Below are 16,236 nucleotides of genomic sequence, written 5' to 3'. Positions count from 1 at the left end.
CACTGGCCATTCGGGCGTCACTCATTATCTTGACGATTTCCTGTTAGTAGGGCCGGCCGATAGCACAGTCTGTAGTGACCTGCTTTTTTCGGTGAAGGCGCTTTTCAGTTCGTTGGGCGTTCCCATTGCACACAAAAAAACCGAGGGCCCCGTTACTAGTTTATCTTACCTGGGTATCGAAATCGACACTGATTTGAGTTTATGCAGGCTCCCCTGTGAAAAGGTGCGGAAGATCAGCGAGTTGTTATTGCATTTTACATCAGTTAAGAAGATAACTCTGAAGCAGCTGCAGTCGCTGCTAGGCTTGCTAAATTTTGCTTGTCGCGTCATTCCCATGGGTAGGGTTTTTTGCCGCAGGCTGGAGCGTGCCTCTGCAGGCGTCAAAAAGGCTTGCCACATGGTCCGCCTTTCGGCGGACATGAAGGAAGACTTTAAAGTATGGTTAAGATTTCTACGAGAGTTCAATGGGGTTCGCATTTGGCTCGCTTCGTCTGTAGCCAATCGCGAGCTTCAATTGTTCACAGATGCGTCAGGGGCATTAGGTTTTGGAGCATTTTTTGGCGGGGAGTGGTGCGCGGCAGCTTGGCCTGAGTCGTGGCATTTGGAGGGTTTGACACGCAATTTACTCCTGCTGGAGCTATTTCCGATTGTGGTGGCGGTGGAGCTCTGAGCTTCAAAGTTTAGCAATCGGAGAATAGTATTTTGGTGCGATAACTTGGGGGTGGTCCAAGCCATTAACAATCAGAGGTCGGTCTGCCCCCAAGTGCTCAGGCTGCTTAGGCATTTAATTTTTGTCTGTCTGTTGAGAAACATTGATTTTAAGGCCAGGCACGTTCCTGGTGTGGAGAATGAGATAGCGGATGCCTTGTCACGGTTCCAGTGGGGTAGGTTTAGGGCATAGGCACCGGCTGCCAGGATTCATGGTTTGCCTTGTCCTGATTTTGTCTGGCAGATCATAAATCCGGCATGGAGGGACTCGCTTTGAGGGCACTCGCTCCAGGTACGTTTAGGTCTTACTCCGCAGCTTGGAATGAATGGCAGGTTTTTCTTGCAAATTCCGAGAAGGGTAAGGAGCTGCATGTCAGTATGTCTGAATTTGTGTGGCAGGGGCATGAGAGCGGTCGTTCAAAATCTTCCATGTCAGGCGCCTTAGCTGGCATTTCGTACTTCTCGCGAATGTACGGTTTGAATGATCCTACGAAGTCATTCATCATTTCTAAGGCGATGAGAGGCTGGGCGAGGGAACAGGCGACTCCGGGCGATTCCCGTAGGCCGATAGATGTATGCATGTTGAGGGATTTAGTTTTGGCAGTCTCAGGAGTAGCTAAAGGTGAATTCGAGGCGAATTTGTTTAGCTTGGCTTTTGTGCTGGCATTTTTTGGCGCTTTACGGGTTGGGGAGTTAGTCGCCAAAAATAAAACATCAGTCAACTCAGGGTTGCTTCTATGTAATGTTGTAGTAAAAGAAAGTGCCATACTGTTAAAAATACAAAAATCAAAAATGGATCAGATGGGTCGGGGGCATTGGATTTCTGTTCCCTCGCACCCTGAGCTGAGCATCTGCCCGGTCACTCTAGCCAACAAATATAATCAGCAGCGTCCAAAAGGGGGAGCTCAATGGCTTATTCATGAAGATCTATCCCCTCTATCTAATTTCCAGTTTGCAAGCGTTTTCGATAGATGCTTGATAGCTTTGGATATGCCGACTGAAGAGTTTGGCACCCATTCGTTTAGGATTGGGGCGGCAACTTGCGCTGCGGCATCAGGTTCTTCCGCGGAGGCAATCAAGCACTTGGGTAGATGGAAGTCGGCAGCTTATAAGCGTTATATAAGGGGCGATAAGTTACAGAAGTAGTGGCGCCCCTGGCGAGTTTGTTATTTAGGAAACCCAGTGCCTTATGCTACCCGCTGCTAGGGGGGATTGGAGTTCTTTTCACCTTTGCCCTCAAAGAAAGAGGTTTGGTGTTGTTCACCTCCATCTGGGTCACCTAAACAACTCAGTTTTCCCCTTCCATGTTTTTCGTTCTGTTTTCAAGTTTTGTTTAAAAGTTAATTCAAAATTATTAACGTTATGTTATACTGTTTTTTCCCATCACAGGTTTTTTGGAGAAAGATTGCCGGGTGTGGATTGTTGGGCATTCTTTTGTTTACTGGGCTAGCAGGCATAATGGGGCCAGTTTAGCCCATTTTAAGGTCCGTTGGATAGGGCTGAGAGGTTTCAGGTGAAGCGGCCTTTTGGACCTGCTATGGCAGTCAGAGAGGAAGTGGGGGACCCCTGACTGTCTGGTCGTGCACTTGGGTGGTAATGACCTTGGCACGTGTAAAGGAGTGGAATTGATCATTGCCATTAAGCATGATTTGAAATTAGTAGCGGAACGTTGGCCACTAGTTAAACTTTGCTGGTCTGAGATGATTCCAAGGAGGTTCTGGCGGGGTACACAAGGTGGGGCGGCCCTAGACAGAGTAAGAAGGAAGCTGAATGCTGCAGTCTCTCGGTTTGTGGTTGGCTTGGGCGGGCGTGCTATCAAGCACCCTCGTCTTCGATATGAGGAGGTACATTTATATAGGCCAGATGGAGTGCACCTCACTGAGGAAGGTTTAGGTTTTTTCGTATCTGACATTCTAGCCTCATTGGAATAGTTAGTAGGGGCTGTGTTTTTTGTTTGGTGGCGTTACGTGTCCATTCATTTTGTCCACGTTGTTGGCAGAAAGCAGTGCTCCTCGGCGGCTCAATTTAGCGCGGCAGAGCTTGGCTAGCATTCCCCCTTTGAGAAAAGCGAGTCGGTTGCTACCTTAAGGGAGAACCAGGTCTTCATCCTAGGGAGGGGCCAGCACTATGCTAGTTAAGGGGGGGTGGTTCTACCCAGGTTAGCTCGCGCAGGGGGTGGGGAAAACTCCACCCCATTTTGGTAAAGCGTTCAATTAATTATGAGCTGTGGACCGAGGTAGCACTGCTTTTTCGCCACCAGGACTAATTAATCAATTCTAATTTCATATAATAAATTTGGCTGTGACCTCTTTTTACCAATTCTATACAGTTGTCTGTGTCTTATTTATTTAGTTAAGTTATAGCTTAAGAGTGTTGTGTAAAATAGTAAAACTATGGGTGACTTAGAATATTCGAATGCTTGAATAAGCTTGAGAAGATATAAGCACACTGTTTGTTATTTGGTACAGTACTAGTTAGAGCTGGTTTTATTGATAGTTTGTATTGGTTGAGGTCAGTTGCCAATCATTAGTTGATTAGCCTATTAGCTGCCCCGTCGAGGCGGGGTTTAACATCTGTATTTTAAGGCTGGAGGAGGAGTCAACTGCCTCTTGCCATTTTTGAGATCCCTCCCACCCACCCGGCATATTGAGGAATTGGTTTGTACCAATATTTATTTATGGTGAGGAATTGATTTGTACCAATAGTTATTAAAATTGGTGTGTGCCAATACGTTTCTCGTTGGAATATGCTATGTTTCTTTTTCCAACAGGTGAGGCGCAGCAGGTGGAAAGCAGTGCTCCTCGGCGGCTCAATTTAGCGCGTCAGAGCTTGGCTAGCATTCCCCCTTTGAGGAAAGCGAGTCAGTTGCTACCTTAAGGGAGAACCAGGTCTTCATCCTAGGGAGGGGCCAGCACTATGCTAGTTAAGGGGGGGTGGTTCTACCCAGGTTAGCTCGCGCAGGGGGTGGGGAAAACTCCACCCCATTTTGGTAAAGCGTTCAATTAATTATGAGCTGTGGACCGAGGTAGCACTGCTTTTTTTGCCACCAGGACTAATTAATCAATTCTAATTTCATATAATAAATTTGGCTGTGACCTCTTTTTACCAATTCTATACAGTTGTCTGTGTCTTATTTATTTAGTTAAGTTATAGCTTAAGAGTGTTGTGTAAAATAATAAAACTATGGGTGACTTAATGGAATATGTGTGTGTGGGAGAAGTGAGTGCAATACCAGCCAGAAACTATAAGGGGGAGCAGCTGAGCACCACACACACACACACACACAGACTGTGACATAAGGCAGCTGCCTAAGATTAGTATCATTATAGTGCATGATGGTAAATGTAGTTGAAAAATGATCACTCACTAATGATGCGAGTGTGGTTAGATCATAGAAGAATGGCCGGATAGTGATGAATTTGTCCTTTAGTGACTACACTGGCTGATGATCTTGCAGCTGGCCCATCTGGCAACAAGATAATTATTTCCCAGTATATTAATAGGCTGTATTATCATGAATGGTGCTTTAGCTCATAAAGTCAGAGGTGGACGCAGACGCAACTGCGTCCTTTGGTTGTCACCTTTATGCAAATGGCGCTACCGTGTCCTTTCCTGGTGTACATCCGTGTGTATGGATTTGCAAGGACTGAGATGCCCACTTTAGATGCTGCCATTTGTTGTAGCTTTGAAACTTGCGCCAGCATTACTGCGCAAACACTTCAGTGACACCCCCACAACACCCCCATTACACACCCATAAAACGGATTATCTCCGTACATCTGTTTAGCCACCTCCCAGTCACCGCCCAGGAATGCCCGGCAGATACCCTGTGTTTGAATCGCAGCAGCGCCTCTGTGCATACACTCTGTGTAACCCCTGAGCTATAGGAGTCTTTAGGGAGTGTCACATATGTGCAGTAGCAAAATATCACTCAACTCCATTAACATCGTTATTACCTGCGGTAATGAATCAGACCCAAAGTGTCTCTCTGCACCGTGTACATAATAGATCTTTCTGTGTAATTATTATATAATAGATAGATAGATGATAGATAATCTATCTATCATCTATCTATCATCTATCTCCTATCTATCTAGCTATCTATCTATCATCTATTTCCTATTAATCTATCTATCATCTATCTATCATCAATTATTATTATTACATTTTATTTATAGGGCACCACAAGTGGTCCGCAGCGCCATACATAGAGTACAGGGTACACAGAAAATTACATTACTGTACAATACAGTAACCAAAATATAAACAGAGCACAAGTAACAATTAGCAACACAATTCACAATACAGCTGGGAAGGTGAAGATTGTCATTGAAGTGCTAGAGATGAAGGCAGTGAGACAGTGGGTAGGAGGACCCTGCTCATAGGAGCTTACAATCTATATCTATCATCTATCTATCTATTTACAGTATCTATAATCTATCTATCTATCGTGCATCCGGAAAGTATACACAGCGCTTCACTTATTCCACATTTTGTTATGTTACATTAAATTCATTTTTGTCCTCAAAATTCTACACTACAATACCCCATAATGACAACGTGTAAAAAGTTTTTTTGAGATTTTTTCAAATGTAATAAAAAAACCACTAAGAAATCACATGTACATTAGTATTCACAGCCTTGGCCATGAAGCTCAAAATTGAGCTCAGGTGCATCCTGTTTCCATTGATCATTCTTGAGATGTTCCTACAGCTTAATTGGAGTCCACCTGTGGTAAATTCAGTTGATTGGACATGATTTTGAAAGGCATATACCTGTCTATATAAGGTCTCACACTTGACAGAGCATGTCAGAGCACAAACCAAGCATGAAGTCCAAGGAATTGTCTGTAGACCTCCAAGACAGGTTTGTCTCGAGGCACAAATCTGGGGAAGGGTACAGAAAAATATCTGCTGCTTTGAAGGTCCCAATGAGCACAGTGGCCTCCATCATCCATAAATGGAAGAAGTTTGGAACCACCAGGACTCTTCCAAGAGTTGGCCGGCCGTCTAAACTGAGTGATTGGGGGAGAAGGGCCCTAGTCAGGGAGGTGACCAATAACCCGATGGTCATTTTGTCAGAGCTACAGCATTCCTCTGTGGAGAGAGGATAACCTTCCAGAATCTATCTATCTATGTATCTATCTATCTATCTATCTATCTATCTATCATCTCTCTCTCATATCTATCTATCTATCTATCTATCTATCTGTCATATATCTTTCATAATTTGCATAATTGCACAGATAATGTAATTTTTCAGCTGACAAGATAATGTATAATAAAGTGTCTGTGATTAAGAAAAGAATCAGTAAGAACAGCCTTTATAAACTTTACCCAAATTGATAAGTTAATTGGTTCTCCATCATAAGTTATACACTTTAATAAAGAAAATGAATAAATGGTCACTGTTATTTTTCAAATACAATTTAATGCAATAAACATATAAAGTATTTGTTTTCTAGCAAATACAGCAGCAACTTTGATTTATATTCTAAACAATATTACATATGTAAATAGCCCAAAACTGTGGTTCATATGTGGACACTTCTGAATGACTAACCAGGCAACTATAAATACGTAAAAATATTATAAAATACAAATCTATGTAAATATTACCAACAACAAAATGTGTTCAATCAAATGTAATTATTAAAAAAGCAAAATAAACAAAATATAATAGGATGTGTGTGAGAGGCCAAGAGAAAGCTTATAACCCATCATTTCCCATTTTCCTTAATGGGCTCCTCACCTACACTTATTAAAGGTAGCCAATTTGTTGGCCTGAACAACGTTCAGCTTATTAATTCATTAGGATCCAGTAAGATATGTGAGGCACGTGACACAATGTGCCCCGTGCTTTATTAATGTTGTTGCTTCCTAGTAAACTAACAAACAAAACTTTTATTTTATAGAGCATCTGCTCCTAGAAATAAATGAAATTGTTAGATCTAACAGTACATCTTACCACTCAGTATATTCTCCCAGCATACTACAGCTCAGCAACATAGCGGAGAGGGATGTCACATGTGCACAGGGGTGTCTGTACCTGTCGCTGACATGACACTGAACTGGTAGCAATAGACTTGCATTCACCATCAATACAGGTCCTTAATTTCATTGATATAGCCAGGATACAGTATATCGAGCTTGCGATATACCTATAAGTTGCCAAACCTCACTAGACACATCAGACTGCTCTAGACCAGAGATTTTGAGTTGTTTTGTTACTATTTTAATTGTACAATTTTCGTGTCATATATTCGACAGATCTGTCATCTGTCATAAATACTAGTACACTGATTGATAAATAACATACTAAAGTCCCGCTTTAGAATTCTTGTAAACATAGTAATAATAATTCTTATATGAGTTATTGGAGTAGCAGTGGCAGTAGGGAGCTGTCTTTGACACTTTCTAGATTGTCTACTATCTGTATTACACCTTGCACCTGGTCTTCCTGCAGGACATGTCGGGCATTGGAGGAGAATTTCTTCAGCAGGGATTCCCGGCTCAGGGGTTTTCTCCAATGTCCATAAAAAGTGTCACATTTCCCTATAATCACATCCCCATTTCTCAGCAGCAGAGCCACCTCTGCGTACATCTTGTCAAAGTTGGCTTCATTATCTCTAGGATGCTCCACCACCACTTTGCTCAGGAGATTCTGGAGTTCATTACGGAACATGGTGTCTTCATGGAAGGAACGGACATTAACTTCACCATCTAGTAGTGCGGTGCAGGCATTGAACTGGAAAGAGTGGCGAGCCTGGTGTTCTGAGTCTGGATAGGGCCTGTCAATGTATTTGGATACTGGGACTCTAAGAACAATAGACTGAATATCGGATGGGTTGAATGAGCCATATTGTTGGACAAATGTATTTCTAACTGAAGCAGCAGCATCAGCGACCCAGTGCATCCCTAGATGTGCAGGAAAAGACTTGAATGCAATGTCTTGCTTCTCCAGAAGAAATTCATAATGTTTTCCTGGGGGAGATAATGGCTTAGGCTGGTAATCGCCATAAAAAGCACTAAAGCCAGCACAGCCGGGCACATCATCAAGTATGAGTGTATTGGCCTCCATTCCCTTAGCAGCCAGGATAGCAGCTTCCAGACCTAACCTAGTGGCATTGCCAATGTGCAGGGGCTTAGCCAGGGTGGCAGCATTTGCCATAGGAGCACCAGCAAGGGAGGCAGCAATTGCCAGGGCATGAGTGCATTGCTCTTTATCTAATGAGAGGAGATTGGCTGATGCTGCAGCACTTCCCATGGTGCCAACCACAGATGGTGGATGAAATCTGTAGTGAGAAAATAATATTATATTATTTATTTATGTAACAATAACATGTACAAATTATCTTATATAATAATATTTACAGTATTCTTTAGTGAGATGTTCCTGCCTTATAGTGCCCAAGCTCTAAGAAAAGTGTCCTTGTTTTGCCCATGGCCATATATATAATATATATACTGTATATGTAAGTGTGAGTGTAGAGCTCAGTGAGGATCTGAGTGATTTAAGATCTGGTGATGAGTTGTGGTGTAACCTACAGGAGCCGGGGAATATGAGAAAGAGGAACAGATGGAGACAGACAAGAGAGATCTGGATTATGCCAAACAGGAGCTCAGCAGAGTCTGGTGTTACAGAGATAGTGTTAATAGTTATAGACACAATCCTGGCATAGGCTGGAAACAGATGCTGAGCTCCATGAGTGCTGCACAGGGCTGCCGGACTTCTGGCGCATTTGTGATCACATGTGGGTGTGGCCACTGGAGGGAGTGTGTCTACATCCCTGGTAAAATATTTACCTATTGCGTTTGCCTACACAGAGGTTCAGCACTTGTACAGGGAGCATGATCACAGCATCACATGGGGGCATGGTTACATGTCCCATGTAATACTGCCCCTACAGAGACCCATGTTGTCTGTACCCACTCCCCCCTGCATTCAGTATTGAATTTGTCAGACAGGACCTCAAAATAGTTTAGGCAAATAATTGAGGAATTATAACTCCTAATTGGTGGTTCTGGACACTATAGATACAGTTATATAGAACACCTAAAAAGGACCTGGGGAAGAATGGCTGGATGGAGCATATACTCAAAGGGGGACTTTAAATATACATTGATGTCTGAAAAGCTTCTATATACCCAGTTTGCAATTAGAATCTGTGTAAATGTATACAAACATTTATATGCATTTATTCTTAACAATTTAGCCACCATAATAAATATGTAGCTCTTTATACAAGTAAACACATAATTGGTACAATAATAGGAAGTACATTTCATCAACCATTGGGACTAAGGGGGCGATTCAGACCTGGACGCAACGCAGCGCACTTTCGCAGCCGTAAGGGTCAGGATATGCAAATTCCACGATCGCACAGCGAGGCTTAAGGATGCCTTCTATGTCTTAGAGAGTGACGGCAGAGTGAACGCACTCCGGTCTAAAGACGCCCCCTTTTCCTTCGCAGCACACGTCATCTCCAGGAAGTGTATGTAGTATCAGTAACATCGAGAGCCATCGTAGCTGCTCGTAGCCCTTGAGGTAACCCTACCCTGCCGCAAGGACTGCGATTGCTGCAGGCTGAAATACAACCAGGTGACGTGTACAGTAACGCTTCCATGCTAATTATGCACACCCATGAAACACTGTTAGAGCACACTGCGTTCACACATCCACCCCCCCGTTTTCATAGACCTTCCTCTGACACCACCCACAAACGGCACTATCTGTCACTCAAAGTAGCGCTCAGCAGGACCGTAGCTAGGGTAGTGCGGCCGGTGCCATCGTACAGGGCACCACAGGTCAGGGGGCGCTGTTTGGGCCTGTCAAATATCTGTTTATTATCATTCTTGCTTGTAGCTTCCTCTTATTTTATCCCCAGCATCTCCTGGCCTCTCCTATCTCTTCCCTGGCCCTTCCCCATGAAGCCATGGCCCTTTTTTGGGTGCATTATGTCCCTTTGAAAAATGAGGGGGGCGCCAATGCTCTTTCTGGCACAGGGCACCAAAAAGTCTAGTTACGGCTCTGGCTCTCAGTCTATGTACTTCGAGCACCCGATTCCCAATCACTAAGACTGGCTTGCACACACGCACTGCATCTTACACGCATGCGCAAAAAGCAAAAATCAGCCAGCTACAAGCGAACGTGAGTTGCGTCCAGGTTAAAATAAGCTCCTAAGTACTCACTTTTTAGGAATGCTCTTTGCTTCGCTGGAGAAACCCATAAGTCTTCCTTGTATTTCAATCCCTACATTGAAAGCCGTCAGCAGTTTCTCACCACTGATCATTCTGCCATGTGACAGTATCTGTGACAGTGCCAGGATGGCAGGAAGCACGGCACCAGAAGGGTGTGTGGCAGGGTGCCACGTGTCATCAAAGTCCATGGAGTGAACCTATGGTGACAGGGAAATGATTAGATGGACTGAGCAGCTATATAATAAATATTATTTTATTTTTATTTATAGTAAAGTCTACTTACAGCAACTCCATTGGCATAGGCAGCCAGGGTCGGAGAGAGCTTTAACCCTTTCTGTCCATAGACAGAACAAAGGGCAGAATTCCCATATGTTGAAAAATAAAGGTCCTGAAAAAAGGTAATAATATGATGTCAATATTTAAAGCTATTCTAAATAATCATATTGTAATTAACTTGTGTAACTAAGGAGATCAGGTCCAGGACTTCTGGTGCCCAGAGCAAGGGGCTCAGGTTTATTTACTTCTTTGTAATTCACTTTATTTTACTAGTTTATTGTTAGTGATTACTGATCTGTGGATATGTGTGTCTATGAAAAATAATAATAATAATTATAATAATAATAATAATTATAATAATAATAATAATATATAACATAGCCATATAAAAAGGTGCTGGCAATAAGTTTATTCCACCACTCCAACTAAAAATATACAATATCTCAGATCATGTCCATGTATTATTACCTGGCAGTATTTCACCACGATATTGAAGACATGAGTTGTGCTGCCGACCAGTCCGACCCCAATGCTGTCCAGGATCATGCGCTTACTTCTGTGCCGCACAATATCAGAGAGGTGATCGGGGCGGATCTCATGGATGAATGATGCAAAACTGTTGGTGACGGATTCTTCTACCTGTTGTCCTACAGCCACTGATAAGAGACATATAACATTAATGTTCCTGACTTTCCTGTGTTATATTTCTTTTTTTGTACTCATTTTCTCATTTCCTGTGAAATGGTGCCTTTTTTAATCAGATGAAACCTTATTTATATGAAATTCATCCAAGGGCTCCAAAATATGTCTATCTGCCTTTTAAATGCTTCAATATAATACAGTATCTACCCTGTTTTTTATTCAATACTAATGCTTAGTAGAAATAATACAGTTGTGTGATATAGCCCAATGTCTCTTTGGAACCATAACTGTGTCACCCAATTGTATTTATAAATTGATTGCAGTAGGATGATCACCAATTTAACTTCAAAGCCAGTTACAGTGGAAACATAAAAAAAATATATTGGATAATTACCTTTCGCAGTCGACTTGTGGATGTGCCTTGATAGTTGGTGAAGTTTCTTTGTGTTCTAAGAATGATAGAAATGATAGAAATGTTGTAAGTACATACATTATTTATTGTAGTTCAATTTTAACACCTATGTTATCTAATTGTGAAACAAGCCTTTCCTTTAACTTTAACCAATGTACGGTCTTATCCTGAACCTGAACACTGTAACCGTGTCCTATGAAGCTTTATCACATTGTGCTGCTTGTTACATCCACCAGAGGGAGCTACCCTTTACACAGTCTATGTATGAACTAAAGCTTATACACTTTCATTTATATTGTTTAAATATTATATTGATGCCATCAGTTTATTAGCTATTTTAAGTTGCCTCTTTGTTCCATGCTACTTATATACTGTAGATATTTAAAGCTTTGTACCTTTACATTATTACATATCACTTTGGCAAAATTATAAAACTTTATAAAATATATTAGGGTGTAATTATCTAATATATTTTACTCTTTTCAAATTGCATTTTCAATAAAAAAAAATATCTTCCTGTTTTAGTAGTACCCATTACAAATGCAAAATTGATATTGTTAAATTGTACATAACACTGAATACAATAGTGAACAAAATATATAAATACAATAATTATAATACACATACAAAACAATAGTAACAATTTGAATATTGAATGTACTTTTAACATATTTAGTAAACATGAAAAATTTCTGAATACATCTCGTGGTTGTGAAGCTTCTAGTTTTCAAAAATAAAAAGTGACATATTTACATTACACATAGTACTTACTTTAACAGCTGCAGAAAGCATCTTGAAGTAAGATATGTTTTAAAATTATGAGGACTGTTTTCTTCGGTGATGGCAAATTCTGTGTTGGTTGAAGGGATGTTTATGTGAACGTGCAAATATATACAGTACATCCTTATATATCCTGGTGCTGATACTGTGCATGTGGGCATTACACGAGCAGCTCACACCCAGGAAACAGGTTCAGGTTTTGTGCTGGGGAATTTCTGGGAAGCAAAGTGCTGACACCTCCCAGGATAGCACTAATGACTATTGTCATCACTGTAAGGATGATGTAAGACTTAGGCATTTTAATGACAATTTGGTTTTTATGTCCTACAGTGTTTACAACTATAGGAAAGTGATAATATAACAATAGTAATATATAGCTGTATTTAGATTTTATCTTCCTACTCACAAATGATCTTAGTAACTGAAAGGTTGATGATGACAAACTGAGAAACCTGACATAACAATTCACTTTATAATACACACTCACAATATAGAATAGTAAATTGTTAGATACAGTAGCAGACTTTAACAAACTCTTATTGCAAAGTTTAACTATATTTAATATTTTAACATATATTAAAATGTCATTTTCATACTAATATTAATTTAGCCATCAACTGAGTTTAGCCTCGGGGATTTGTAATTGATAATAATATTTCCTGCTATAATATGTTGTGCCTATCACACAGCTGGCTGCTTCTCAAATAAATAGTTATTATTGGTATAAATACAAATGTGGAGTTTGTCATTAACACTATTTTCCAGAGCTAATAGCCCAGTATGATAAAGACATGCAGCACTCACTGTATAACTGAATTATATGAGGAATAAGAGCCCTTAAGCTGGGTGATATGCCCTATTCCTACTGATCGGAACGACATATCATCAAAATCGTTTAGTGTGTACCCACTATGCCGGCTCCCATTTGGTCGTCAGCCACATCATCAGGTCGTCCCTACATGCAGCTCAACCTGACGATGCGGCTGACAACCCCATGGAGCGGGATATGGCGGGGGCCGACATATGATGACCTGAAGTACTTTGAGATCTGATTTATTAATTTATACATTAAAAGTAGTCAGCATTTACTGTATATTAATCTTAACAAAAACTAATAAAAAGTTTGTAATTTTTTTTTTATTTGTAAGAGGTCTCTGGGCAGAGATATGAGAGAATGTATTATTTGTTTAAATATGACCTTTTTAAGTAATATATGCAAAGGGAAAATTGCATTATTCCCCAATAATTATTGAGATGAGTTATTGGTAATATTTAGGGCATTTGTCATATGATTATGTGTAACAATAGGGAAAGGGATAGCACCCAGACTTCCTGCTACAATGGGCTCAGATGTCAGGTTAATACATTGTCCTATGACTGTTCATTAGATATAGCTATAGCTGTGCGCCCACCTTCATACTACTCTAACGCCAATAACCAACGTTTCTTTAACATCTTAACATCTGCATGACTTATTCAGAAATGTGCATAATGGTTTTAGATGACTGAGATATGAATATACTTATATATATATATATATATATATATATATATATATAGGTCTCCCTTGTGTTGCTAAAACAGCTCTGGCCTGTCAAGGCATGGACTCCACAAGACCTCTGAAGGTGTCATCAGGTATCTGGTACCAAGACGTTAGCAGCAGATCTTTTAAGCCCTGTAAGATGTGAGGTGGGTCCTCCATGACTTGGACTTGATTTTCCAGCACATCCCACAGATGCTCGATCGGAATGAGATTTGGGGAACAATTTTTTACATGATGTAACAGATAATGTGATTCATCAGACAAGGTCACCTTCTTCCATTGCACCATGGTCAAGTTCTGATTCTCATTGAAGGCACTTTTGTTGGTGGACAGGAGTCAGCATGGGCACTCTGACTGCTCTGAAGCTACACAGCTCCATACACAGCAAGCTTGGATGCACTGTGTGTTCTGACACCTTTCTATCATAGACAACATTAACTTTTTCAGCAATTTGTGTTACAGTAGCTCCTTGGACTACCTTAGATAGGTAGTAACCACTGCATACTGGGAACACACAAAAAGACCTGCCATTTTGGAAATGCTCTGACCCAGGGTCTAATTCAGCAGTGCATGCAGATTCCCGATGTTCGGAAATCTGCGCAGACGTATGACCTGTTCTGCGCAAGTGCAGAACGGGTCTGCAAACCTGCACGCAGACTGCCAGCAGACTGTCACAGTCAGCTGGCGTTTGTGGGAGGGGAGGGGGTGGCGATGGCCTCCGTTTCCCGAAATGGAGGCGTGTCACCACTTTTGGGGGGGAGGGAAGAGGCCAGGATCTCCGTCGGCTGATGGAGATTTTCTGGCTCTTACTCTAATCTGCGGCTGCCGGCTGCGGGACACCAAGGGTCACGCAGCCGGCCAATGGTCTGCAGAGTATCCGTTGCTGCGTTGGGAAATGCAGCTTGGATACGCAATGCAGCAGGAGGTGTGATGCCCGCTTCTGCATTACCATTATCTGCAAGGATCACAATTGCAAAGCTGCCTGTGTGCATACATCATATATCTATAGCCTGTGTGCATACATCATATATCTATAGCCTGTGTGCAGACATCATATATCTATAGCCTGTGTGCAGGGCAGTTTCTAGGGTCTGAGGCTCCCAGTGCGAGCAGTCAAAATGCACCCCCCCTTCCCTCAAGAAGCAGTAATATTGTGGGCGTGACCTCATCATGGGGGGTGTGGTACCACAGTAAGGGAGCGTTGTCTTGAAAGACCACAGAATGTCAGCTGCTGTGACTACTGAGCCCAGGGGTGGCTAACCTGTCAGAGGCAAAGCGCTGAAAAATATATGTAGTTAAAAGAAAGACAGACATCAAAAATTGGGGTGTGGCCTAGCTGTCACAAACCCACACCGCACTTGTGTGTGCATGACTTTGGTGTGACATTTGCAGAAGTATGACCTTGTATCACACCCGTTTTTAGTAAGGTTGGGGGTCGAGCCCAGCACATTGAAGATACAAGCCAGATCCACATAAAATATACTGTAATAAGCCAGGTCCACATAAAATACACTGAAAAGGCCACTTAGGGATTACACTGCAACAAACCACTTCCACATAAAATATATTGGAAAAGCCAGAACCACAAACTATGTTTTAAAACCACACGTGCCCCCTGTATTTATGCCCCTTATGCAGTGCCCACAGTGGTAGTGCAGTGCACCCAGTAATAGTGCCCCCCGGAGTGGTGCCCCCTATGCCATGACCCCATTAGTAGTGCCCCCTATAGTCTTGTGCCCCCTGTAGTCATGTCCACATCAGTAATGTCCCCAACAGTGATGGTCCCTGTTGTAGTGCCCCAGTAGTAGCATCCCCAGTTGTATTGCCCCCAATAGTAATGCCCCCTGTAGTAGTGTCCCCTGTATAAATTCCCCAGTATTAATGCCCCCAATAGTAATACTCCCTCTGTAGTAGTGCCCCAAGTAGTAAAGCCCCAAGTAGTAGTGCCCCTGGGCCCTGAGTAATTCCCCCAGTAGTGGTGCCTCTTAAGCAATGCCCCCAGTAGAAGTGCCCCCATTGTAATGTCCCTAGTAGCAGTGCCCGGGTGCCCCCAGTGGTAGTGTCTCCCCCAGCAGAAGTGCCCCCAGAGTAATGTCCCCAGTAGTAGTGCCCAGGTGCCCCCAGTGGTAGTGTTTCCCCCAGCAGAAGTGCCCCCAGAGTAATGTCCCCAGTAGTAGTGCCCGGGTGCCCCCAGTAGTAGTGCCTCCCCCAGCAGACATGCCCCCCCCTCCAAGTATTGTCCCTAGTAAAAGCCGCGTGTACACACAAATAAAAAAACCACTAATACTTACCATAAGCCCCCCTCCGGCGTCCGCTCCGCTTGGCTGCTCCTCTGCACTATGGGAAAGACATCATGAGTCATGACGTCTTTCCCATAGTGCACACTGGGGGAGCCGGAAGCCGGAGCTTCCGTCTCCGGCTCCTCTGCTCTGCCCTGCCCTACTGGGCGCCCGCTGGTAACTGAATCTCAACAGGCGCCCGGCAGTTCACAGGCTGTTTCTACAGCAGGGGTCGGAGGAGGCGCGCCCCGTGCGATTGCACGGGTCGCCCGGCCCTAGAAACGGCCCTGCCTGTGTGCATACATCATATATCTATAGCCTGTGTGCAGCTTTACAACTGCAGTCCTTGCTGAATCAGGCCCCCAGTCGTCTAGCCATCATAATTTGGCCCTTGTC

The 16,236-nt window shown here is 42.7% G+C and overlaps 1 protein-coding gene across 1 annotated transcript; it reads right to left on the bottom strand.

Moving 5' to 3' along the window:
- Window positions 1–6,188: 6,188 nt before the first annotated feature.
- Window positions 6,189–12,097, bottom strand: LOC148507827 (cis-aconitate decarboxylase-like). Its single transcript, XM_088445490.1, has 6 exons — window positions 12,010–12,097; window positions 11,221–11,275; window positions 10,653–10,840; window positions 10,192–10,296; window positions 9,900–10,105; window positions 6,189–8,002 (listed from the first exon to the last, which is right to left on the bottom strand). The coding sequence occupies exons 1-6, from the start codon at window positions 12,028–12,030 to the stop codon at window positions 7,081–7,083; spliced, it is 1,497 nt and encodes a 498-aa protein (XP_088301616.1). The 5' UTR covers window positions 12,031–12,097; the 3' UTR covers window positions 6,189–7,080.
- Window positions 12,098–16,236: the final 4,139 nt, after the last annotated feature.

Source organism: Taudactylus pleione, unplaced genomic scaffold, assembly GCF_031769625.1.
Source record: "Taudactylus pleione unplaced genomic scaffold, aTauple2 ptg000381l, whole genome shotgun sequence".
NCBI lineage: Eukaryota > Metazoa > Chordata > Amphibia > Anura > Myobatrachidae > Taudactylus > Taudactylus pleione.
This window is presented reverse-complemented; position numbering and strand designations above follow the sequence as displayed.

Bases quoted from the DNA above. Each gene is read 5' to 3' on its own strand.
- LOC148507827 (XM_088445490.1), bottom strand. From the start codon at position 12,030: ATGCTTTCTGCAGCTGTTAAA. The intron at 10,841-11,220 runs GTAATTATCCAA...GTCTCTTATCAG, and splicing joins CCACAAGTCGACTGCGAAAG to TGGCTGTAGGACAACAGGTA. The intron at 8,003-9,899 runs GTGAGTACTTAG...TTCTCACTACAG, and splicing joins GCAAAGAGCATTCCTAAAAA to ATTTCATCCACCATCTGTGG.